Source organism: Mobula birostris, chromosome 5, assembly GCF_030028105.1.
Source record: "Mobula birostris isolate sMobBir1 chromosome 5, sMobBir1.hap1, whole genome shotgun sequence".
Lineage (NCBI taxonomy): Eukaryota > Metazoa > Chordata > Chondrichthyes > Myliobatiformes > Myliobatidae > Mobula > Mobula birostris.
In genome coordinates, this window is record NC_092374.1 from 122,144,549 (window position 1) to 122,171,469 (window position 26,921).

General features: G+C 41.1%; 1 protein-coding gene across 7 annotated transcripts in view; it reads right to left on the bottom strand.

Moving 5' to 3' along the window:
* gtdc1 (glycosyltransferase-like domain containing 1) overlaps positions 1-26,921 on the bottom strand; it is a 364,282-nt gene that overhangs the window by 243,004 nt on the left and 94,357 nt on the right. For all 7 annotated transcript variants that reach the window (XM_072258615.1, XM_072258619.1, XM_072258621.1 and 4 more), the window contains one exon: positions 26,645-26,854. In XM_072258615.1, the coding sequence (XP_072114716.1) occupies positions 26,645-26,823 (179 nt within the window). In that variant the 5' untranslated portion in view covers positions 26,824-26,854. The remainder of the gene's footprint in view (positions 1-26,644; positions 26,855-26,921) is intronic.

Genomic DNA, 26,921 nt, shown 5'->3' on the forward strand with positions numbered 1-26,921 from the left:
TAAATGCACATTAATGTTATAAGTCTCATAAAACTTCACAGAATGGAAAAAAATAAAGGCAAAATTGCTATAAATATCCCAAATGCTGAGCTTTGTGGCTTACAATGGTTTCAAATTTATAAGCTTTGAAGCTTCAATGGAGTTCTAACTGAATTTACAAAAGCTTTCATCTGTTCTTTAAAAAATCTCTTTAATGTGGCAGATCCATGAGCTATACATACTGCTACACAATCACGTCACTGTACATCTTCAGTGTGAGAATGATTTGCATTTCCTGTACTGCTTAAGCTTTAACTAGCTTTAAGTACCACATACAAAAAAAAACGCTGCCAAGTAATACTCCAGGCTGAATAAAAACAGATGAAAATTTTCTACAATAAAGTAAACCTGTAAATAATAAAGAAGCAGGATATTCCGCTCACTGAAGATTCCTTTGTAAGCTAAGAAAAGTGCTTTACCTGGAATCGGAAGGAAGAAAGTAAGTAAAACATTTTAACTCTATGACTACCAAAAGAATTCTGTGACTTAAAACATAAGCTGTTCTCTCCATCCCTGTTACTCAAACAGTCATAATTTCCAGCATTATGAGGTACATCTTCTGTTTTGCAGCCAAAGTTGTCCTACCATTTTGTGAAGATTCAGTAACTCACTGTGAATCTGTGGAGAAGGTCAAAAGTTTCTGATGTGGACAAACAGTACATCCTTTCCTCTCTTTAAGAGATCAATATTTTCAATTAATCAACACATGGATCAACTCCAAAAACTAGGCTTGCATTTGAATCAGGAAACATGAATATCTTCTGTAGATCTCAGGTACTACAGGAATATGTGGAAATACTAAATATCAAGGATACACGTCACACAGGTGACAGAGTCAGTAAAACAACAAGGCATATAACATGACCACATAGCTTCCTCCTTTTATCAAAGCTAAAACTCCAGCCAATTGACTGAATTAATAGCAGAGAGCAAAGACTGGCTGGAGTCCTGTGCTGCCAGGAAAAGATTTTCACTACTCCCACCACTTACCCACACCCAACCTACTGCAAGTGGTCTTCATTATCTACTGTATGCGGTCATGTAAGAGTTTTCTTTGCTGATCTCTAATTCTTGCCAAACAGATCCAAATTTCAACCTTCTAGTATTTTGCTCATCACCAGAAACATATTAACACTGACCAACACTACCTTACATCCACTCACCCATCATTGGTTTTCCCTTCAAATGTACCATATCTTTAGTTCCCATAATACCAATGTCTAAGCCATGTCTCTGTTACAGCCACTAGAGAGTCACCCCATGTGCCAAGAGAGTTCATTAACTTTGTTTACCACATTTCCTTAACATGAATTCCATACACATAGTAAATCCAATCATATTTTTCTCTGATGATTGAACTTCTCATAACAATTATCCTACAAGTAGTACATACGGAGATTGTTAAAGTTTTATTTCAAAATTAGTAGTTCATACCTGTCTATAATGTTTTTGATAATGCCACTAGGATTCAATGGGGCAATAGTACATACTGTATGGGTCTCAACTAATCCAATTGAGATGCTGTTGAAAATAAATCATGAAATGTGTTGAATTGCATGCAGAATAGACCAATTGAAAAGCAAATTGTACAACAATTCAAATCAAATGCATTTAAGTGATAATTCGGATGAGTATTGCTCAAGTGAAACTACTTACTTAAATGGAAATAGTCAAAGTGGAGTTTGGGTGTGAGTGAAACTAGCTCTGTGGCCTTCTGACTCAGAGGAAATAAAGTCACCAGCTGAACCAAGGTGATGCTTGTAACATCGAACATATATCAAGCCAACAGTTTGTTGCTGACTCAGAAGTTAGAATTTGTATCCTTTCTTGTGCAACATGGCCTAGAAACTCTGCTTCTACTTCTTAAGGTACATTGAAATGTAACTGGATGATGTGCTAACGCTTATAAAACCTTTGCACTTCAGTTCATGTAATTTTGTCAGCTTCCCCGGTGTAAATCGTTTGCTCATTTATTATGTGCCGCGCTGTATGACGTGGGTGATCATGGTCTTTCAATAACCATTACTGTTCTTGGCAATTTTTCCTATCAGAATCAGATTTATCACCGGCATGTGACGTGAAATTTGTTAACTTAGCAGCAGCAGTTCAATGCAAAAGATAATATAGAAGAGAAAAAAATAAAATAAAAATAATAATAATAAGTAAATCAATTATAGTATACATAAATTGAATAGATTTTTAAAAATGCAAAAAAAAACAGAAATACTGTATATTTTAAAAAGTGAGGTAGTGTCCAAGGGTTCAATGTCCATTTAGGAATCAGATGGCAGAGGGGAAGAAGCTGTTCCTGAATCGCTGAGTGTGTGCCTTCAGTCTTCTGTACCTCCTACCTGATGGTAACAGTGAGAAAAGGGCATGCCCTGGGTGCAGGAGATCCTTAATAATGGACGCTACCTTTCTGAGATACTGCTCGCTAAAGATGTCCTGGGTACTTTGTAGGCTAGTACTCAAGGTGGAGCTGACTAGATTTACAATCTTCTGCAGCTTCTTCCGGACCTGTGCAGTAGCACCCCCCTCCCCCAATTCCAGACAGTGATGCAGCCTGTCAGAATGCTCTTCACGGTACACGCATACACATTTTTGAGTGTATTTCTTGACATACCAAATCTCTTCAAACTCCTAATGAAGTATAGCCACTGGTCTTGCCTTCTTTATAACTACATTGATATGTTGGGATCTCAGATCTTGACACCCAAGAACTTGAAACTGCTCACTCTCTCCACTTCTGATCCCTTTATGAGGATTGGTATGTGTTCCTTCGACTTACTCTTCCTGAAGTCCATAATCAGCTTTTTCTTACTGATGTTGAGTGCCAGATTGTTGCTGTGGCACCACTCCACTAGTTGGCATATCTCACTCCTGAACGTCCTCTCGTCACCACCTGAGATTCTACCAGCAATGGTTATATCGTCAGCAAATTTATAGACGGTATTTCAGCTACGCTTAGCCACATAGTCATGTATATATAGAGAGAGTAGAGCAATGGGCTAAGCACACAGCCCTGATGTGCACCATTGCTGATCTTCAGCGAAGAGGAAGTGGTATCACCAATCCGCACAGACTGTGGTCTTCCGGTTAGGAAGTCGAGGATCCAATTGCAGAGGGAGGTACAGATGCCCAGGTTCTGCAACTTCTTAATCAGGATTGTGGGAATAATGATACTAAATGCTGAGCTATAGTCGATGAACAGCATCCTGACATAGGTGTTTGTATTGTCCACGTGATCTAAAGCCGTGCGGAGAGCCATTGAGATTGCATCTGCCGTTGACCTATTGTGGCAATAGGCATATTGCAATGGGCCCTTGCTGAAGCAGGAGTTCAGTCTACTCATGACCAACCTCTCAAAGCATTTCATCACTGTCAATGTGAGTGCTCTGGGTGATAGTCATTAAGACAGCTCACCTTATTCTTCTTAGGCACGGGTATAATTATTGCCCTTTTGAAGCAAGTGGAAACTTCTGCCCATAGCAGTGAGAGGTTGAAAATGTCCTTGAATACTCCCGCTAGTTGGTTTGCACAGGTTTTCAGAGCCTTACCAGGTACTCCATCTGGACCTTCCGCCTTGCAAGGGTTCACTCTCTTTAGCAATAGCCTAACATTGGCCTTTGAACCAGAGATCACAGTGTCATCAAGGATCTTCACAGCTGTAGTTGTGTTCTCCCTTCCAAAGTGGACATTAGAAGGCGTTGAGTTCATCTGGTAGTGAAGCATCGTTGCCATCCATACTATCAAGTTTTGCTTTGTAGGAAGTAATGTCTTGCAGTCCCTGCCAGAGTTGCCATACATCTGATGTCACTTCCAACCTCGTTCAAAATTGTCTCTTCACCCTTGAAATAGCCGTCTGCAAATCATACCTGGTTTTTTGGTACAGGCCTGGGTTGTCAGACTTGAATGCCACAGATCTAGCCTTCAGCAGATGATGTACCTCCTGGTTCATTCACGGCTTTTGGTTTGGGAATACAGTCCCTGAATACAGTCCAGACCACTGATTCAAAGCAGTCCTGTAGGCGCTCCTGTGCTTCCCTTGTCCACACCTTCTTGGTCCACACTACTGGTTCTGCAGACTTCAGTCTCTGCCTACACACATGGAGTAGAAGTACAGCCAGGTGATCAGACTTCCGAAAGTGAGGGCGTGGAATAACACAGCTGGCATCCTTGATAGTGGCGTAGTAATGGTCCAGTGTGTTGTTTCCTCTGGTATTGCAAGTGATCTGCTGACGGTAATTGTTTAGTGATTATTTCAGACTGGCCTGGTTAAAATCTCCCAAAACAATGGTGAAGACGTTCTACAGAAGCGGATTACCACTGCCTTCTTCTGGGCAGTGTCTTTACGAGATGGGTGATCCCAGCCAGTATCAATACTCTTCAGAGATTGTCTGCCTGGCGTCAGTGGACACCTGTGATATGCACCAGCTGTTCATAAGACCATCCACCACCTGCTCTCATGGCTTCACGTGACCCTGACAGGGCGGGGGTGGGGTGGGGCTAAGCAAGTGCTACACCTTGCCCAAGAGTGACCTGCAGGCTAATGGAAAAAAGGAGCATCTTACATCTCCTGTGGAAGAGATGCATCTTCAACCTGCCACCCACCTAGTGTAAATAGATGATGCTTTTCCTTTAGTGTACATAAAAGTTTTACTATCACACTGCTGCCAGTATCTAGTCTCATGGCAATAACCTCAGGAACCAATCCTTCAAGAGCTGTATGCAGAGCAGAAACAGAGTGGTTCCAATTACGACAGAGTGCACCTTTAAGAATGGCAACTGTGTAGACAAGACAGTGCAAGAGTCTGCTCTCAAATTTTCAAAAAAGGAGCTTATCAGGCTTGCGGAGAACTAGTGGGTGGTTAATCTACGGAATTCATTGCCACAAACTGTTGTAGAGGCCAGCTGATTGGAGTGGAGGTTGATAGGCTCTTGATTAGTAAGGGCATCAAAGGTAATGGGGATACTGCAGGAGAATGGGGTTGAGAGGGAGAAACAAATCAGCCATGATTGAATGGCAAAGCAGACTCAATGGAAGGAATGGCCTAATTCTGCTCCTGTTGTATGCCTTATATTCTAATCTTCAGAAGTATTGTTCTCCGTCCAAGGAGACCTCTTGTAGATCCTACAGTCTTGCACTTCTAGCAGGAAGTTTCCATGCAGGTATTTGTGGAAACACTTCTTCTAATACTGCCTACGTAATAAGCTCTGTATTTTGAAGAAGCTTGCAATACCATAAAATCCCTATATCTGATTCAGGATATGCAGGCAAACTGTAAATCTTATCTACTTGCGTCCAGAATTTGGATGGCTCTCTAATGCACTGATGAGCAGCAGTGTCTTGCAACATAGACCAATGGCAGCAGCAGATGACCCTAAGGGCAGGAAACTGAGACTAACAACAAATCTGATAATGAAAGCACTCCAATGATATACGTGAACCTATGTTTCAGACTGAGGAGCTCATAGACCTCAGTAAAAGAACTATTGTCCGCTTTCAGTTGCAAAAATGTTGCACTACGGGGGTCTAAGTTCAAAGCACATTCATTATCAAAGTATGTGTACTATATACAATCTTGAGATTTGTCTCCTTACAGGCCACAAAACAAAGAAATCCAATAGAACCCATTCACGACAAGGCGGCCGTCAAACACAAGCCACTTGTGCAAAAAAAAACAAATTGTGCAAACAATTAACATTCAGAACTGAAGTTCATAAAAGTGAGTCCACAGACACCAAGCCACACATCACTGCAGTGGGTTCAGGAGCACATTAGTCGCAGGTCGCAGCCTTAGTTCAGCGCAGAAACAAGTAAACCTTGCGGAACAGCGAGCTGAACCAGCCGATCCCTCACCTCCAGCCTTGACACTCAGCCCTCCTCAACTGGTCAGTGCTTAACTCGTCCAAAACGCGAGTTGTTCCTCATTCTCGGACCTGGGCCTTGCCATTAGGAGAGGCCCACAGGCCCAGCATCCGTCACCTTGATTCGGCCTGTACCCAACTTTTCAAAATTGAGGTTCAAGCATTATAACATTAATTCTGGTGCTAATTAAAGTCCAAAAGTCAGGTGACAAATTTCTCAAACTGATTTAAGGCATTCAGAAATGGTCATAATTTAACCCTCCTCCAGGATAAACACAATTTAAACAGAACAGCAGGCACAGAAAGACAAGACTTAAATGTGCAAATGATTGGATTTCAGAACTTGGAACCAGGTTTACTGTACACACAAGTACTAGAATGAACGTTAAGGAATGTGTTTCGCTGATACTCTGGAAATTAATAGTACTGGGTATGTATTTGATAGGAAAGATAGGAGATCTATGGAGACAGTAACAGACTTTACATGCAAGGGAAGGGCATGTGAAATCAGGGGTTTTAGAGAAAGGGGTGCAGCAAAACAAGTAGCAGTGTTGGGGGATTTCTAAAATGATTTCTGTAGCTGTGACTGTATACATTTTCTTTAAATAAAGCCCAATTTCTCTGCAGATAAAGAAAATCTTCATAATAAGCCACATGCCATGACTCAACCCAACACAGCTTCTGCCTCGATTTCCCTGGTTTGGACACTGAGCAACAAGTAGCAGGTGATGATGGTGGGGTCAGATTTCTTTCAAACATTTCCCGGCAATGACTCAAGGTATTATTATCACTTCAGATTTAAACACTGGGTGAAAAATAAGGGATACACAATAGAAATGGGATTAGTTTTAAGTTTCTTATTCATGCTGCCTGGCGTATTTTGGGAAAAAAACACTATAACAATTGTTAATATTAAGAATAAACATTGAAAGTACCTACTAAAACATTAAAGCAAACTTCTACTCATGACAGGAGCACAGAGCCAGTACCAATATAGCACAGGGCTTTAAATCAAACAGGCCTTGTTTGGAATGGTCTTGTGAGCGTAGTATCACTTCACTTAGGAGCTGAAGAATTCCAAAATGAGGTAAGTAGAGTTTAAATGTGGCAACCAGGCATGAAGGATATAGTGTGATAGAAAGAGCGCAACAGGAGGAAACAATTAAATGCTGTTTCCTAAAATGCAGGAAGTGTACGTGGTATGCAAAACATTTAATGGGGAGATTGATTCGCTAGATATACACATTTAAAACGGTAACCAAACATATGGGAAGTAAGTTTTATATGGAGTATCAGGGTTTGCTGGGAAATAAGAGTTATCATCCGTCCAGTTCAGAGGGAACTTTCTGCCAGGTTTACGTTCAATCAGGAAGTACAGTAAAGAACAGATGCTGACAAACAAAAGAACAGAAAACCTGCACTGGCGCAGCAAGTTGGTCAGGATGAGAAAAGATTGTAAGAGTGTGTATTTTGTCCATTTGCTGTTCTCTGCAGATTTGCAGTGAGCTGATGAGCCTTTGCAACATGGTGGGCCAGTCTCGGCTGCAAAACAGAAGATGCACCTCATCAAGCCAGAAATTCTTTTAAAGTTCCTGCTGGTTAGTCATCAGTGGTGCCTCACAACTGAGGATGCCATCTCTCCGGCTTACTGGACCTTCAGGTGACCGACATGAGCGTTCTTCCATAGTGGCAGCAAGTTGTTGCATGGGTGAGTGAAACTTGGAGCTTCGGTCTGTTCTTTCATCATTACCGCTGTTCCGTTTTGGCATCAAGTCCTCCAGCATCAAAGATATATTCCCAATGGCCCAGGGAGTGCCACAGCAGTCAATCCAAAACCTTCAAACATCATCAAAAGTGCCAAAGTGATTTTCTGATCATCATGGAAAGCAGTGCTCTAGTGGAGTAATCAATGGGGACCAATACAATACCCTTCCAAGAATACATTTAAGCACTTAACCAGCTCGGTAATGCATATAAATAAATTTAAGTGATTTACAGTTGAACTCTAAACATGGAATCATGCTGGTCTCTCCATTACTCAACCGGAAGATGCCCTGAGTAAAATTGTACATGCAAAAGGGAAAGTGATCTCTGAAATTGTCCCAGAATTTATTGGCACTTTATGACAATTTTCAAGAGGGTGAATCCTCACAAGGCATCAGGCACGGATGGTGTACCTGGTCAGGCACTGATGACTTGTGCCAACCACCTGGTGGAAATGTTCGAGGACATCTTCAATCTCTTACTGCTGCAGTAGGAGGTTCCCATTGGCTTCAAAAGGGGACAATCATACCAGTGCCCATGGAGAGCAGAGTGAGCTGCCTCAATGACTAGCACCCAGGAGAACTCACATGTGCGATCAAGTGCTTTGAGAGGTTGTTTATGGCCAGAATCAACTCCTGCCAGAGCAAGGACCTGGACCCACTGCAATTGGCCTATCACCACAATAGGTGTACTGTGGATATAATCTCCCTAGCTCTCCAATCACCTTGGATCACCTGGACAACAGCAGTACCTATGCCAGGCTGCTGTTTATTGATTACAGATCAGCGTTTAACACGTTCATACCCTCGGTTCTAATCAACAAGCTCCAAAACCTGGTCCTCTGTACATCCCTCTGCAATGGGATCCTTGACTTCCTCAGCAGGAGATCAAAATCAGTGCAGATCGGCAGTAATATCTCCTCCTCGCTGACAATCAATACTGGCTCACCTCAAGGATGCGTGCTTAGCCCACTACTCTACTCTCTCTGCACCCACAGCTGTGTGGCAAAGCACAGCTCAAGCGCCATCTATAAATTTGCCGATAACTATTGTTAGCAGAGTTTCAGATGGTGATGAGCAGGTGTATGAGAGAGAGAGATCATCTAGCTGAGTGGTGTCACAACAACCATCTTGCACTCAATGTCAATAAGACCAAGGATTTGATTGTGGACTTCAGGAAGGGGAAGACACACTAATTCTTATCGAGGGATCAGCAGTAGAAAGTGTGAGTGGTTTCAAATTCCACCGGGTCAACATCTCTGAAGATCCATCTTATGCTCAATGTGTTAATACAGTTACAATGAAGGCATAACTGTGGCTATATTTCATTGTGAGTTTGAGTATATTTCATTGGGGGACTTGGTATGTCACCAGAGACTCTCACAAATTTCTACAGATAAACTGTGGAGAACTTTCTGATTGCATCACTGTCTGATATGGAGAGGCCACAGCATAGGATTGAAAAAAAAACGCAGTAAGTTATAAGCTCAGCCAGTTCCATCATGGGCACTAGCCTCCCCAGGACATCTTCAAAAGCCAATGCCTTAAAAAGGTAATATCCAACATTACAAACCCCTATCACCCAGGACATGCCCTCTTCCTATTGCTACCATCAAGGCAGTGGTACAGAAGCCTCAAGACACACACTCAATATTTCAGGAGCAGCTTCTACCCTCTGTCATCAGATTTCTGAATGGACAATGAACCCATAAATATTATCTCATTATTTTTTTCTCTTTTTGCACTACTTATTTGCTATATACTTATTGTAATTTATATTTCTTATGTATTGCAATGTACTGCTGCTGCAAAACAACAAATTTCATGACATATGCCAGTCATGAAATTCAAACCACATTCTGACTTTGATATTTTGATTAAATAAGTTGGTTAGTTAGTTTATTTAATGAGTAGGGAGAAGTGTGGTTAAAGTTGTGTTGAACCAAACACTGGTAGAATTTCAAATGTCACTTTAAAATGAAGCACTGGCAAGAGTTCAGCAGATAAGGAACAAACTCAGTGGACCAGGCAGTATTTGTGAAGGGAAATGAACAATCTATGATTCAGGGCAAGTGCCTAGCCCTTGATGCTGGAGGAGTTCAGCAAGTCAGACAGCATCTGTGGAGAGGGTCACAATCAGAATCATAAAACGTGAAATTTGTTGTTTTGCGGTAGCTGTACAGTGCAAAGACATTAGAAAATTCAAGGTGTTTACTGGCATTTCCAGTGAAGGAAAATTAAATAACTGTTACTACGTATCCGATGCAGCACAAAAAAAACCAAAATAAGAAATACAATAAAAGAAAAAAGTCATAAACATAACTACATAAGATAGCTATATACAAAGTTTGATAGTATGCCCATAAAGTGACGCTAGGCACAGGAGTGGAGTGTCTTTACATAAAAGTGACTGACAGAAAATTATAAAGTAGTGCTGGTGGCGGGGGGGGGGGGGAGGTGTGGAGGAATGGGTTAGTAGGTGAAGATGTTGATGTGTGGCCACATCTATGGTCAGGCCACACTTAGATCCCCTCCAGTTCGCCTACCAGCCCCAACTAGGAGTTGAGGATGCCATCATCTACCTGCTGAACCGTGTCTACACCCACCTGGACAAGCCAGCGAGCACTGTGAGGGTCATGTTTTTTGACTTCTCCAGTGCGTTTAACACCATCCGCCCTGCTCTGCTGGGGGAGAAGCTGACAGCGATGCAGGTGGATGCTTCCCTGGTGTCATGGATTCTTGATTACCTGACTGGCAGACCACAGTACGTGTGCTTGCAACACTGTGTGTCCGACAGTGATCAGCAGCACTGGGGCTCCACAGGGGACTGTCGTCTCCCTTTCTCTTCACTATTTACACCTCGGACTTCAACTACTGCACAGAGTCTTGTTATCTTCATAAGTTTTCTGATGATAGTTGGATGCATCATCAAGGGAGATGAGGCTGAGTACAGGGCTACGGTAGGAAACTTTGTCACATGGTGTGAGCAGAATTACCTGCAACTTAATGTGAAAAAGACTAAGGAGCTGGTGGTGGACCTGAGGAGGGCTAAGGCACCAGTGACCCCTGTTTCCATCCAGGGGGTCAGTGTGGACATGGTGGAGGATTACAAATACCTGGGGATACAAATTGACAATAAACTGGACTGGTCAAAGAACACTGAGGCTATCTACAAGAAGGGTCAGAGCCGTCTCTATTTCCTGAGGTGACTGAGGTCCTTTAACATCTGCAGGACGATGCTGAGGATGTTCTACGACTCTGTGGTGGCCAGTGCTATCATGTTTGCTGTTGTGTGCTGGGGCAGCAGGCTGAGGGTAGCAGACACCAACAGAATCAATAAACTCATTCATAAGGCCAGTGATGTTGTGGGGATGGAACTGGACTCTCTGCCGGTGGTGTCTGAAAAGAGGATACTGTCCAAGTTGCATGCCACCTTGGACAATGTCTCCCATCCACTACATGTGTACTGGTTGGGCACAGGAGTACATTCAGCCAGAGACTCATTCCACCAAGATGCAACACAAGAGCGTCAAGGAAGTCATTCCTGCCTGTGGCCATCAAACTTTACAACTCCTCCCTTGGAGGGTCAGATACCCTGAGTCAATAGGCTGGTCCTGGACTTATTTCCTGGCATAATTTACATATTACTATTTAATTATTTATAGTTTTATTACTATTTAATTATTCATGATGCAACTGTAACGAAAACCAATTTCCCTTGGGATCAATAAAGTATGAATATGGTTATGACTATGATCAGCCTTATTGATTGGGGGAAGTAACTTCTTGTGTCTGGTGGTCCTGGTGTCAAAAACAGTTAAATCTACAAGTTACAAAATAAACATTGCCAAAAAAAAAAAATGGACCATTTAGAAATCTAATGGTGGAGGGGAAGAAGCTGTTGCTGAATTGTTGAGTTTGAGTCTTCAGGCTCCTGTACCTTCTGATGGTGGTAACAAAAAGAGGACATGTCCAGGATGGTAAGGGTCCTTAGTGATAGACGCTGTTTTCTTGAGATACCATCTCTCGAAAATGTCCTCAATTGTGGGGTGGGTTTTGCCCGTGATGAAACTGGCTAAGTACATAGCCCTCTGCAACTTCAAGATTCAAGATTCAAAAAACTTTATTGTCATTCTAACTGTACATCAGCTCTGCAGGGCAGAATGAGACAGTGTTTCTCAGGAGCAGTGCAATCATAACAAATGCAACACTAAATAATAAACATAACAATAAACATAAACATAAACTTCTTGTGATCTTATACATTGGGGCTACCATACCAGGCTGTGAAATGCACCACTAACAGTTTCAGGCTGAGAACCTTCATGTGGAGGACTTTGCCCAAGTCAAACCAAAGTTGACAACTTAAAATTAATAGAACTAACTTCAAGCTAGTCCACTGGGCACCAGCTTGATTAATCCCATCTTCCAACCTCTATGCCAAGGTGATTCAGGTACTTATCTAGACATGATACTGTTAGCAGCTCTGCTTCAACCACCGCCTCTGGCAGGGCAGTCCCAGTATCCACCATCCTCTTAGTGAAAAAGATCTTCCTCTGACTCCCTCTCAATTTCTTACATCTTGCTCTTTTAGTCACCTCTGTTAGGGTAAAATGCAAGAAAATTTCCCCCCACCCCACCCCCACTCCTCAGTTTATTTATTTTTACACACATCAATCACGTCTCCTTTTAACCTGCTTAGCTGCTGTTTCTACTCCTAGCTGAAGCACTCCATCCCAGGCAATATCCTGTTGAATCTCCCCTGCACCAACCCCAGCACAGTCAAATCTTTCCTACGATGTGGTGAACTAACCTGTATGCAAAACTTCAGCTGAAGTCAAACCAACGTTTTGGAAGTTGGAGCATAACCTACCTGTTTTTGCATTTAATGCCTTGACAAATGTAGGCAGTTTTCTCATATAAGTTCTTAATCACATTATCTACCTGTGTAACCACCTTCAAGGATCTTTGGATTTTGCACACCAAGGCCTCTCTGCTCCTTGGTACTCTCCAGGGCCTTAATATTCATAGGGTATGTTCTAGGTTGGTAGTACTCCAAATGTTTAATCACATATATGTCAGGATTAAGCACCATCTGCCATTTTCCAAGCCATTTCACCAACACATTGGGATGACCCTATAGCCTACATTCACACACCACCAATAGTTTCACCAATGTTCATGTCATTGGCTATACTTAACATTCCAAATACCCCAAAAACCTAGTGCTATTCACTTAAAGTAATACATGGCACCTGTTAGAGATTATTGAGGAGTTATGGAATTATGTGAATGCATTGGATATTAATTCAAATGAGAACCAGTCTTTAGTTCTTTATGTAAATTACAAACAGTAATTAGTTTGAAGTTTAAAAAAAATGCCAATAAACAATATTGTCTGTGGAGAACAGGCTGGCCAGAATCAGAATCAGGTTTATTATCACTGGCATATGTTGTAAAATTTGTTAACTTAGCAGCAGCAGTTCAATGCAATACATAATATAGAAAAAAATAACAATAATAGAATCAATTACAGTATACAATGTATATTGAATAGATTAAAAATCATGCAAAAAAAACAGAATATATATTAATAAAAGTGAGGCAGCATTCAAGGGTTCAATGTCCATTTAGGAATCGGATGGCAGAGGGGAAGCAGCTCTTCCTGAATCGCTGAGTGTGTGCCTTCAGGCTTCTACACCTCCTACCTGATGGTAACAGTGAGAAAGGGGCATGCCCTGGGTGCTGGAGGTCCTTAATAATGGACACTGCCTTTCTGAGACACCACTCCTTGAAGATGTCCTGGGTACTTTGTTGGCTAGTATCCACGATGGAGCTGACTAGATTTACAACCTTCTGCAGCTTCTTTTGGTCGGGTGCAGTAGCACCTCCACCACCCTACCCCCCACCCCCACCCATACCAGAGAGTGATGCAGACTGTCAGAATGCTCTCCACAATATATCTATAGAAGTTTCTGAGTGTATTTGTTGACATACCAAATCTCTTCAAACTCCTAATGAAGTATAGTTGCTGTCTTGCCTTTTTTTATGTTGGGATCTCAAATCTTGACACCCAAGAACTTGAAACTGCTCACTCCCTCCACTTTTGATCCCTCTATGAGGGTTGGCTTGTGTTCCTTCATCTTACCCTTCCGGAAGTTCACAATCAGCTCTTTCGTTTTACTGACGTTGAGTGTCAGGTTGTCGCTGTGACACCACTCAACTAACTGTTATATCCTGCTCCTGTACGCCCTCTCGTCACCATCTGAGCTTCTACCAACAATGGTCATATCATCAGCAAATTTATAGATGGTGTTTGAGCTATGCCTAGCCACACAGTCATGTGTATAGAGTAGAGCAGTGGGCTAAGCACACAGCCCTGAGATGCACCAGTGTTGATTGTCAGCGAGGAGGATGTGTTACCACCAATCCACACAGACCGTGGTCTTCCAGTTCAGAAGTCAAGGATCCAATCGCAGAGGGAGGTTCAGAGGCTCAGGTTCTGTAACTTTAATCAGGATTGTGGGAATGATGATATTAAATGCTGAGCTATAGTCGATGAACAGCATCCTGACACAGGTGTTTGTGTTGTCCAGGTGGTCTAAAGCTGTGTGGAGAGCCATTGAGATTGCATCTGCCATTGACCTGTTGTGGCAATAGGCAAATTGCAATGAGTCCAGGTCCTTGCTGAGGCAGGAGTTCAGTCTAGTCATGGCCAACCTCTCAAGGTATTTCATCACTGTAGATGTGAGTGCTACCGGGCGGTAGTCATTAAGTCAGCTCATATTATTCTTCTTAGGCAGTGATATAATTGTTGCCTTTTTGAAGCAAGTGGGAACTTCTGCCCATTGCAGTGAGAGGTTGAAAATGTCCTCGAATACTCCTGCTAGTTGGTTGGCACAGGTTTTCAGAGCCTTACCAGGTACTCCATCTGGATCTTCCAGCTTGCTAGGATTCACTCTCTTTAGCGACAGCCTAACATCAGCCTCTGAGACGGAGATCACAGGGTCATCAGGTACAGCAGGGATCTTCACAGCTATAGTTATATTCTCCCTTTCAAAGCAGGCATAGAAGGAATAGTGAAGCATCGCTGCCATTTATCCTATTGTCCTATTATCCTATTGAAGTAATGTTTTGCAGACCCTGCCAGAGTTGACGTACATCTGACGTCGCCTCCAACCTCTTTCAAAATTGTCTTTTTGCTTAACCCTCCACAAATCATACCTGGTTTTCTAGTACAGACCTGGGTCACCTGACTTAAATGCCACAGATCTAGCTTTCAGTAGATGAAGTGTCTCCTAGTTCATCCACAGTTTTTGGTTTGGGAATGTACAGTAATTCTTTGTAGGCACATACTCATCCACACAGGTTTTAATGAAGTTGGTAACAACTACAGCATACTCATCCAGGTTCGAAGATGAATTCTTGAATACAGTCTAGTCCACCGATTCAGGGCAGTCCTGTAAGCGCATAAGATGTTCTCATGCATTTGCTCAACATGTTAACTGGCCTGCATTAAACCAGGCAACATCTGAGGTGGCAGATCATTCCACACTCAACCCACTCTCTGACTGAAAAGGTTTCCCCTCAAACATTTCACCTTTCACCCCTAACCCGTGACCTGTAGTTGTAGTCTCACCCAAACTCAGAAAAAAAAATTGCTTGCTTTTAACATATCTATATTCCTCAATTTTGTATACCTCTATAAAATCTCCCCTCAATCTTCTATGTTCCATGGAAGAAAGTTCTAATCTGTTCAATCTTTCATAATAAGAATCATTAAAATATTAAATTGCAAATTGCAGACTGAATGTATGACCTACAGTCACAGAAATACAAAGTAAAACAGACACCTTAAAGTATGCAATGGTCTGCTCAGTTTGTTCCTACAGCTTACTCTTCACACAGATTTCATTTTCTATCTGGCTCGATACACAGCTATTTTTTGGGGTAATCTTATTTGCCGGCTCCTCATGCAGAAACACCTGCGGCTCATCAATTATGGCAACTTGCACTTACTTTGCTTGACCACAAACAGTCTTCACTGCCCCCAAGTTTTGGTTTGTTAGTTCTTTTTAAAGAACAAAAATTTCATGTTCCAGTCTTGGGGACAAAAAAAATAAACAATTTGTCCACCTCATGCAGCCAAGTGTGTTCTGCGACACTGAAGTACCAATGATATGCCAATTAAAGGCTGATTTATACTTGTGCGTCAAATGTACACCTTAGGTACGGCGTAGCAGCATACCCTATGCTGTACCTATGCCAACCCTACGCTGTAGCGTAACACACACCTCTCCCAAAATGCAACTCGCATTGCGGCATTGCAGACTGCAACAACTGTGATTGGTCCACTTGGTAGCATCGTATTTCCACCTACGCTGCAATAGCTTCCCATTGGACGACTGAAGGGCAGGGAAGGAACTCTGGCTGCAATGCTCTCTATAAAGCTTTACAGACCTCCAAAGGGGACCTGTGCTTGACGCCAGTTTGTAGCTAGCTGCTACAGCCTGTTGACTTCCACCTGAAGCTAAAACTCGAATGGTGATTGCCAGTCTCAGAGTATATTGTGCGTACACTGATGCAAAATAAATGGTTGGAGACGATGAACCAAATCATCAAATCTACCTGCCGACATCCGAAAATATTTGAAATCCATTTCCTCGTCCATGTCTCTCAGTGGCCGGACAAGCACAGAAAATTCGCCCTCCTTCAGTTTCAGTCACCATTGTTTGAAGTTTGGGTTTCCTCGCGTTGAGTTTCAACACGAAGAAACCCAATACAGTGGCATAGAAACCCCACCGCCAACTAGCGTTTTGGCGGTGAATTGCAGAGCGACGCAGACACACCAACGCATAAGTATAAATGCTCACAACGGCGCAGTCCACTTGTGTAGGCTGCGGCGTAAGCTAGTACGCACAAGTATAAATCAGCATTAACTGCCTCGTCCTATCCACTTAGATAAACTCCTGTTAACAGACTAAATCTGGGCCAGGATCTCACCATGCATAGATAATTAGGGCTGACCCCACAGAAATCAGTGAGGTTACCCCTATGCCATTCTGTTCATGCAAACTTTCTTTCATAAACCGTGTGAAATGTTAAGCATTCAATCATTTTCATCTATCTTTTCAGTCAGAATTTCCATCAGTTTATATAATCGCATAAAGAAACTGGAATGAAGCATTTGCAAGTGCTGATAATGACTTCAAAGTAACAGGTAGATAAAGAAATTTCCCCTCATTAATCATATGCTCCTAATTCTATGTTCAAGCAATACAATATCAAATACAGTGAATGCAAAATAGTACTCAATACTGCTACTTTACATAATGAATTCAGAAGCTGAAGGCAATTAGTAAAAAAGACTCATGACTCAAAAAGAAACAAAAAAATAAAATTGCAAGCGATCAGATACCTAACATCATCCACAAGCTTAATATGACTGCAGTTTCATTCTGCAAGATGTTAGACAACAGTATTGCCAAGTCAGTGGGCAGACTCATGTGACAAAAATATTTCATGACAGGAAATCATTATTAAACCTGGTGGTTTTCTGGTATTTGTGTTGTGGAAATTTCGCTAATTTTTTCAAGGTTTGTGCCATGTGTCCTCTCTTAGTCAAACAGTTCAGTTACAGCTCAATTTTCAAAGTTTAAAAAGTCCCTACCTGTTCAACTGAAAAAAAACACATTTCAAATATCCAATGTTCAAATTGCAGGGATGAGGTCTATCATGCTATAAAAGTACCACAAAAAAACTGTCCTCAAAACCATAACCGCGACATTTCACTAGAGTTTTTTTTACATTATACTTGAATTATACATTGCATAGAGCACTATAGTAAGACCAACTTTTACTGATAACAAATTCTATTATTGACGAAGTAGACCTTGAAACATACTCAATTTTTTTAAAAAATTGTGCCAAAAATAAAGTTGCTTTTGGCAAGAGTAACAGTAAGTGCATGGTCTGATGACTGCAGGGATTTCCCCCTCCCACACAATGCAGTTAGTCACCTCGCTTTGAAAAGTTTAGTAATTGATAATGCAAAAAAAAATCTCCATAAGTAATTGTTCTGGATGAAGCCTTCTTTAAATATTCAATGTAGAATCCTCCCTAAGATTACAGGAAGTGGAGCAGGGGTGAAATAAAGCATGAATAATGATTTCTATATGTGTAACTGGGGAAAAAGTTAAGTGGTCACAGTAAACACGATGTCTCAGTTCTTTAAAAGTCCATTGACAAATATTCACTAAGAATTCATTGCCTCCTGAGTTAAGTACTAAATGATCTTACTCTCTTGCCTGTAACGTCTCTTCATTTAGAAAAAGTCCATTAGTTTACCAAAGTGGAGCGGGGAGTACGGAGAGTATTAAGGAAACCAAATCATTCACAGTAAAATGGCTCCAAGCAACAACAGTTTTTAAAAAAAGCTATGAGAAAGCTGGGTAGGAGCTTGGTAGCAAATTAAACTCAATTTCAAGAATTAGGAAGGCCAAATCTTACATGAGAATATTAAAATTACTCATAATTTATGTTCAACTTAGTTAAATAGATAACAAATCCACCTGACATTGAGTAATATGAGACCAAACTCCATCCTATGTATTGAAGACATTATTGTTGAAAATACTCTAGAGCTCTCAAACCACAGAGATACAGCATGAAAAATGGGCCTTTGAACCCACTGAGTTTGCAGTGATCATTACACCAAACCTATGTTTTAAGCAACTCTTATTCTCCCTACAACCTCTTCAACTTCCCTCAGATTCCACTACTCACTAAAAACACAACAGACAATTCACAGTAGCCCGAACTAACCTACCAACCCAGACATCTTTACAACATAGGAGGAACCTGGAGCACTTAGAGGAAGCAGACACAGTCACCAGAGAACATGGAAACTCCACAGATACAGCATCCAAGGTCAGGATTAAACCCAGGGCTCTGCCACTGTGAGGCAGTGGCTCTACAGTTGAACCACATTGTAGCCCAGAGAGAGGCAGCTAATAGTTGCAGGCTCTCCTGTGCAACCAAAACGATGTGACATATTTCTGCAATCAGAAGGTGCCACCCAGTACTTCTTCCCCAGATCTTGGATGAGAGATTAACAACCACAGCCCAAATTTGGTTTGGGCTATGGCCATGACAGCATGAGGAAATCCAAGTCTAGAATTTGGTTATGGGTGTGGGGTTTTACTGTTTGGGTAGGAATGATTAAAGAACTGTGAGAGATGTAAAAGAATGGCACCGGGTGATGGGAGAGATCAGCACTTGATGACATGAGCAACAGAAGGAAAGGCCAACACCTGGTGATAGGACAGATATCAAAAGAAACATGCAATTAGTGATCAGAAGGATGGGGAGGAGTGACCAACCGTTGATGACTGAAGGAACTGGGGGATGAGACTGGCTATTGTTCTTGACACAAATCAGAGAAAGAGAGATCAAGAAAGTTATCAATATCTGGTGACTGGTGGGATCAGGGAAAAGACCGGTAATGATATTTGATACATTGTAATAGCAGAAATTTGGAGAAGACACCAGTACTTGATAAATAGGTGGAGGAGCGGGTAGTGTTGAGGAAACGGAGAGCCTGCAGAGAGACTTAGAAAGTTTAGGGGAATGGGCAAAGAAGTGGCAAATGAAATACAATGTTGGAAAGTGTATGGTCATGCACTTCGGTGGAAGAAAAAAACAGGCAGACTATTATTTAGATGGGGAGAGAATTCAAAATGCAGAAATGCAAAGGGACTTGGGAGTCCTTGTGCAGGATACTCTAAATGTTAACCTCGAGGTTGAGTCGGTAATGAAGAAGGCAAATGCAATGTTAGCATTCATTTCTAGGGGTATAGAATATAAGAGCAGGGATGTGATGTCACGGCTCTACAAGGCACTCATGAGACCACACTTGGAGTACTGTGCAACACACATCAAAGTTGCTGGTGAACGCAGCAGGCCAGGCAGCATCTGTAGGAAGAGGTGCAGTCTACGTTTCAGGCCAAGACCCTTCGTCAGGACTAACTGAAGGAAGAGTGAGTAAGGGATTTGGAGTATTGTGTGCAGTTTTGGGCTCCTTATTTTAGAAAGGATATATTGACATTGGAGAGGGTTCAGAGAAGATTCGCAACAACGATTCCAGGAATGAAAGCGTTACTGTACGAGGAACTTCTGGCAGCTCTTGGGCTGTATTCCCTGGAGTTCAGGAGAATGGGGGGGGGGGGGGGCATCTCATAGAAACATTCCAAATTTTAAAAGGCCTGAACAGATAAGATATGGCAAAATTATTTCCTATGGTAGGGGAGTCTAGGACAAGAAGGCACGACTTCAGGAATGAAGGACGTCCATTTAGAACAGAGATGCGGAGAAATTACTTCAGTCAGAGGGTGGTAAATTTGTGGAATTTGTTGCCACAAGTGGCTGTGGAGGCCGAGTCATTGGGTGCATTTAAGGCAGAGATAGATAGGTTCTTGATTAGCCAGGGCATCAAAGGGTATGGGGAGAAGGCAGGGGAGTGGGGATAACTGGAAGAATTGGATCAACCCATGACTGAATGGCAGGGCAGACTCAATGGGCCAAATGGCCTACTTCTGCTCCTATATCTTATGGTCTTAAGAGAGACCAACACAGCATGAAGTGGGGGACCAGAATAGAGACCACCTCCTGGTGGTGAGAATGATCGAAGTAGAGACCAACATTTGGTGATGGTAGGAGCTAATGGACAGATTGGTGCATGTTATTGAGAAAAGTTCAGTGCATTTTATTTATTAATTTATTGAGATACAATGCAGAGTAGGTCTTTCTGGGCCTTCAAGCTGTGCTGCCCAGCAACCCCAATTTAATCCTAGCCTAATCACAGGACAATTTACAATGACCAATTAACCTACCAACCAGTACATCTTTGTTCTGTGGGTGGAAGCCACAGAACATTGAGGAAGGTTGTCAGTAAATAATTGAGTGGTGAGGGCTACGGATGACAAGTAATTGACTTAGACACATATTGATACAAGACAAGACCATAACATATAGGAGCAGAATTAGGCTATTTGGCCCATCATGTCTGCTCTACCATTTTATTATGGCTGATCCATTTTCCTCTCAGTCCCAATCTCCTGCCTTTTCCCCATATCCGTCCATGCCCTGTCTAATCAAGAATCTGTCAACCTCTGCCTTAAATATACCCACAGCCTCCACAGCGGCCTGTGACAATGATTTCCAAATTCACCACTCTCTGGCTAAAGAAATTCCTCCTCACCTCTGCCCTAAATGGATGTCCCTCTATTCTGAGGCTGTGTCCTCTGGTCTTGGATTCCTCTACCATAGGAAACATCCTCTCCAAATCCACTCTTTCGTCCAAGGTTCTGAATGAGATTCCCCTTCATTCTTCTGGATTCCAGTGAGTATAAACCCAGAGCCATCAAATGCTCTGCATATGATAAGCCTTTCAATCTCAGAATCATACGATGCTGCACATTACCGTTTACTTGCACTGCATTCTCTCTGTAGTTATAACACTTTATTCTGCATTGTTATTATTTTACCTTGTTTTACCTCAATGTGTAATAATCTGATCTGTATGAACAGCAGGCGAGACAAGCTTTTCCGTGCATCCTGGTACATGTGACAATAATAAACCAATTGCAATGAATGTTCAGACTAACAAGAAATGAAACAAATACTCATCACCATGTTTCACTCCAAAAAATAATAATTCTCAAAAAAAAACTGCTTCACAATTGAACTTCATGGCAAATATTTGGCAACTGTTTCAGACAGTACTGAAAGTATGTTATCTCCTGAGAGAAGCTGACCTCAGAAGAGTTTTTGGAGCAAACATTAAACCAAATTTACACAGGCATATTCATTTAGACATAAAATTCAAACTGCTTCTTTGGTCTCCTGGTAATTATTTTCTTGCTGAGAACTTTTTAAAACAAATTCTTCATTCACTACTTGTGGGATGTTACTACTGGTAAATTAGTTGTCTTTTTACCAACGTAATCGTGGTTACACCTAATAACTCTATATTATGTGCAAATCAAATGATTAGCAACAGTCCAATCCAAGTTTCTTCTTTTGTTTAACTTGACTAGAAACACATTCATTCATTGTTCAAAAAAATAAAATCAGTGTAGTGTTTTAAGTACCCAGATCTTCAAGATCAGTATTCTGCTGCTGGTCACTGCTTTGAAGCCGACTCTGACACATTTTTCTTCCGTTGTTATAGGTTGCCAGACCTCCAGGATTCATCTGGAGTCTCCAGAATTCACAAATGAGTCTCCTGCACATTTGCTGCAAGCAACCCAGGAAAAAAGCAAAAATCATAGGGGAATTAAAAGTAGTTTTTTCTCCCATTTTCTTTGAACAGCTTCATTTATTAGTTATACAATCACTGGAGATGTGGCTGGCAAAAGTAGAGGAAAGGCTGTTTGATCAGATTGGCTGATTGGAGGCAGGAGGGCAAGTCATCTCCAGGAATTTGTCCAACCGAATCTGGCAGGCTTACTCAGAAGTGGCCACTGTACAAACAGAACAAGCTCAGATCTTCCTTACTTAGGCACATTCTCTATCAGGATATCACAGGCAGATACAGTTCAATGCCCATATTGCAATATTGTTTTTTTTTGTACCGGATATAATCATGTTGCTGTTTCCAAAGGGAGAACTGCAGTAGATGACACAGGCTGCAATCTATGTACTTCCGACTCACTCCTTGAGGTAACTAGTCAAACTAATTCATAAACACAGAAAATCCTGACTATGCATACTTTATTGAGGTGCATCGACAAGAAGGCCCTTCCAGCCCTTTGTGTCGTGCCACCCGACAATCCCAAATTAGCCCTAGCCTAATCACAAGACAATTTGCAATGACCAATTAACCTACCGATCGGCACGTCTTTGGACTGTGAGAGGAAACCGAAGCACCCGGGGAAAACCACACATTCACTGGGAGAACATACAAACTCCTTACAGGCAGTGGCAGGAATAGAACCCAGGGAGCAGGCACTGTGAAGTATCATGCTAACTACTATGCTACCGTACGGCCCAATCCCATTGTAGATAGGAAATTCTGAAGAATTATTTCTAGCAGTTGAGTTTGTTAAATTCCAGCATCAGAACTTCAGAAAGACTGAGTGGGAGACTGTTGACTGGTATTTACCATTGCCAAGATGTTTTATCCCATTGCAAATGGCAAGAATGGAAAGGGAAGCAATACCATAAACTCTAATAATGCCCGATCACAGACATGTAGGCAGAGTTGAGAAACATACTTGGTGAAATACTTGGGTGGCATACCATCCAAACCAGTTATATTTCACCTGTTTGATTAACATGATTTAAGATCACTTAACCTGCAAAAATAGTCTTAACAACAAGATCTAAGTGTGTATGATAGAGTGGGTCAGTGACAATTTTAATTTTTTTTTAACACGTATATGAGGAGTGCTTCTTCCCACAAATATAAGCCACAGTATTCTAGTAACTGTCAGGTGACCCAGCACCATTATAAACACAAGTGTGCAGTAAGCCAATCCATTGCCAAAAGATATCTGTCTTCTTGGGGTGGGGGGGGGGAATGGGGGGGGTCTCCATTTAATCAAAAATAATAAAAGAAAATCAAAAAGTATTTTAAATGTTAAATCTTTTGAAAGATACAAATTACCAACACAAATAAGGACAATACTTAGAGCCAGCAAGTAAAGCTGCATAACTGAAATGGAGCATTCCACTAGCACTTCTGGCTCTGTTTTTCCAATAAAACAAATTTCTTAAAGAAACTATTCATAAGCAATTTTAACAAGCCACAATGAAAAAAAAATAACACCCATGGTACAAAACAGACACAACACTTGGCCTTGGTTCGTCACAAAAACATACCACTGCCTCCCATCGTGTATCCTCTATAAACGGTTTACAGCACTGCAGCATAACTTTATAAGAGAGAGTTGTAGTTGATGCTAGGGGGGGGTGGAAGAAAACAGCTTTCAATTCCCAAATTTCTCTTAATGAGATTGAAATCTTGAACACAGATCACTCCCTCAGCCGATTCCCATCACGGAGCCCAACACCCTCAAGATTCACTTTTTAGCAGTTACTATTTAAGTTAAAGTGTAACTGAAGTGTCCACGGCTTACTCAGCCATATAGGGCAGTACAGCTATCCAAATGGAGTAGACATTTGTACATTTTCATCTGGGAGCACACAATACTGTCCAAAGCAGGTACAAATTCCTGTATCTCTTCCCCTACTTAGACAAAGGTGCAGCCATCCATCACTGTCATGTAAGTATCAATCACCTGGCACAGAGTAAAGATGAGACAAGAAACATCTTTGAGGGTATATGTTCTCTTCAAATGTTTTCTGGTAATGAAACTGTGGATGTGATTGTAAAGAATATATTTGAAGCAGTGCTACAAAGGGGTAAAGAGTTGAAATACTTTTTTCTGTTTATCAATGAATTACTTCCTCCATATGTTACAACTTGGGAAATGAGGCATCAGGGGTTATAAAGTCTAATTGCTAGTAAGCTTTATCAAATCAGAACACTGGGGCTATCACCCTGTTCTGAATAATCTTAGAACTGTGTTTTTTTAAAAACATATCTCATCTGGTTTAGGTGAAGAAAATATCAAATGAGACAAGGCTGTTATTTGCTAAGAATGGAAATATCGTCAACCAATAGAGCCCTTGCACCTTGTAACAGCAGGGAGTTACAGAAGGAGCCAGATTCCTTTGGTGAATGGTGAAGAAGTAAATTTAAGCAATTAAATTTTTGACATGTTAATTAGACAAAATTACTGTGAACAGAAAATAAACTTGCTTGATACAAAGTATTGTTCGACGTTGTTCACAAAGACTTGATCTGCTTGCTTTTGTAACATCTGTAAAATTATTTCTTTTGCTTGATGTGTTCCATTTCATTTTCAGACTGTTAATGCTGTTTGACACAAAATAGCATTCGCTAATCTGACTGAAACCCAGCAAAATTTTGTGTTCACAATACTCACTGGACAAACTTAAAATAAAGATAGGAGTCAAGCTTTGCCGTTTAAGAAATTTCATTTTCAGACTGTTAATGCTGTTTGATACAAAATAGCATTCGCTAATCTGACTGAAACCCAGCAAAATTTTGTGTTCACAATACTCACTGGACAAACTTAAAATAAAGATAGGAGTCAAGCTTTGCCGTTTAAGAAGAATGGTAATTCACAGAAGCTACATCTGGTTAACTTAAAGTTAAATTAGCTCCAGGTGGAGGTCATTTATGGACTACTGAAATTGTGCAGCACATATTGGTGCTCAGAGAGCGAATGCCACCACAAATTTAGATTTAAAATAAAAGCTAGTGGTAAAATGGACAGCTAAAATCTGATGCTATTATGTACTCATTTTAAAATTTATGGGATTGTATTATTGGAATATCAATCCACATTTTTGCGAATAGGGACACTTCTTGCAAAAGAGTGATGGCTAATATGCCCAGGTAGTTGGCCTGTGATTGCATTCACAACAAAACCGCCAATTATACAGCACTTTATGACAACGTACAGCACTTATGACCTATGATTAATTCACAATACTTAGCCTTCAACCATACCAGTTTTGTATCTCTCTATTCTAATACTTGTTTTCTTTCCTCTTCTGCAAATTTAATTTCTCTCCTCCTATTTACACTACCCCAGATGTGCTTTATACTTTGCTCTGCCCTTTGTCATCTTCTTTCAGCTGGTAATACCCAATCTCAACCTTATCACAAACTTTACCTTTTATTCTCGCCATCCCGTCCCTTTTTCAATTGCTTGTCTCATTTCTAACTTCTCCCAAAGGTCATTGACCTGAAATGTTAACTTGATTTCTCCCTCTATAGATGCTCATAGTTGAACATTTCCAATTTATTCAGTACTTAATTCAAATTTCCGGCATCTACAACTTTTGGCTTTTGAATTTCTCTTATTCAAGCATATTTACTAGTTTTGTTTGAAGGGATGGAGGGATTTTGAATGGGCAAATGGGTGGAGCAGTAGCAATAACATAATTGCTTTTGTCTATCTGTAGTAATTTTTTGATGACTTACAATCATTAGGAAATAATGATATTAATTTACATCGGGAGGCAAAAGTTTCTTCCATATCTTTGTTCTTTATATTTTAACTCATTTCTCATTTAAGCAATATATTCTGATTGCATCATGGAGGGAGAATGCCACAGTCCTACAGCATATGGGAGTTAAATTTACAACAAACGACTTGGTCATTAACCCAGGGGTCTTCAAGAATCTTGTCATTTCAATTCCATATATTAATTCAGCTTTCTGACAAGGTCAGGCTCAATGGCCACAATGAGTTTGTTCCCATATGATGTCATCAGCATTCCCCAAGTAGCTGGTTTGCAGATTGATAAATAGATTACCTAGAGTAAACAACGTAAAAATTGTTTAAAATTCAATTAAGAGAGATTTCAATGTGTATCAATCATGTCATTCCACATTATCAAATGCAGTAAAAACAAGCAACTTCCGATTATACTTAGTTAATAATTAAAACACGAGAAAGTCTGCAGAGGCTGGAAATCAAAAGCCATACACACAGAACGCTGGAGGAGCTGAGCACATCAGGCAGCATCTATGAAAAAGAGTAAACTGTTGACTTTTTGGGCCGAGACCCTTCTCCTGAAGAAGGGTCTCAGCTGGAAACGTTGACTTGCTTACTCTTTACCATAGATGCTGCCTGACCTGCTGAGTTCCTCCAGTATTGTGTGTGCCTGTGCCTCTCTAATGAATTTAAGTACGTCAGAGGCACATGCATTAGAGAAGGTAGCAGATATGAGTATAAAATCTTTAGCACAATATAAATACCGAGGAATGGGTTTGATGAAGCTTTGGAAAATGTACAGTACATTACATGGCTATTCCACATAATTACCAGCTACACAGTAATTAGCGTTTACAGCCTTTCTCCTTGCTCACTTACCTGTAATTGTCACTGGGTGGTATGGTCTGTGTGAAATACAGTGCAGCGGTACGTGCTCTCCAGTGCCATTTTTTTGCTGTTAAGGTAAAGACGGAACATCCCTCAATCTCCTCTTGAAGAAGATCAAGCAGCTGTTTGTGGGAACCCCCACAAAAGGCTTCAATCATTAGGACACTCATACTGTCACTGGTATACTCACATTACAAGTACCTATGAGTAATAATAAAAAATGACATGAAGTTAGATGTTATTGCAAGTGACAGGGAAACAATCTTTT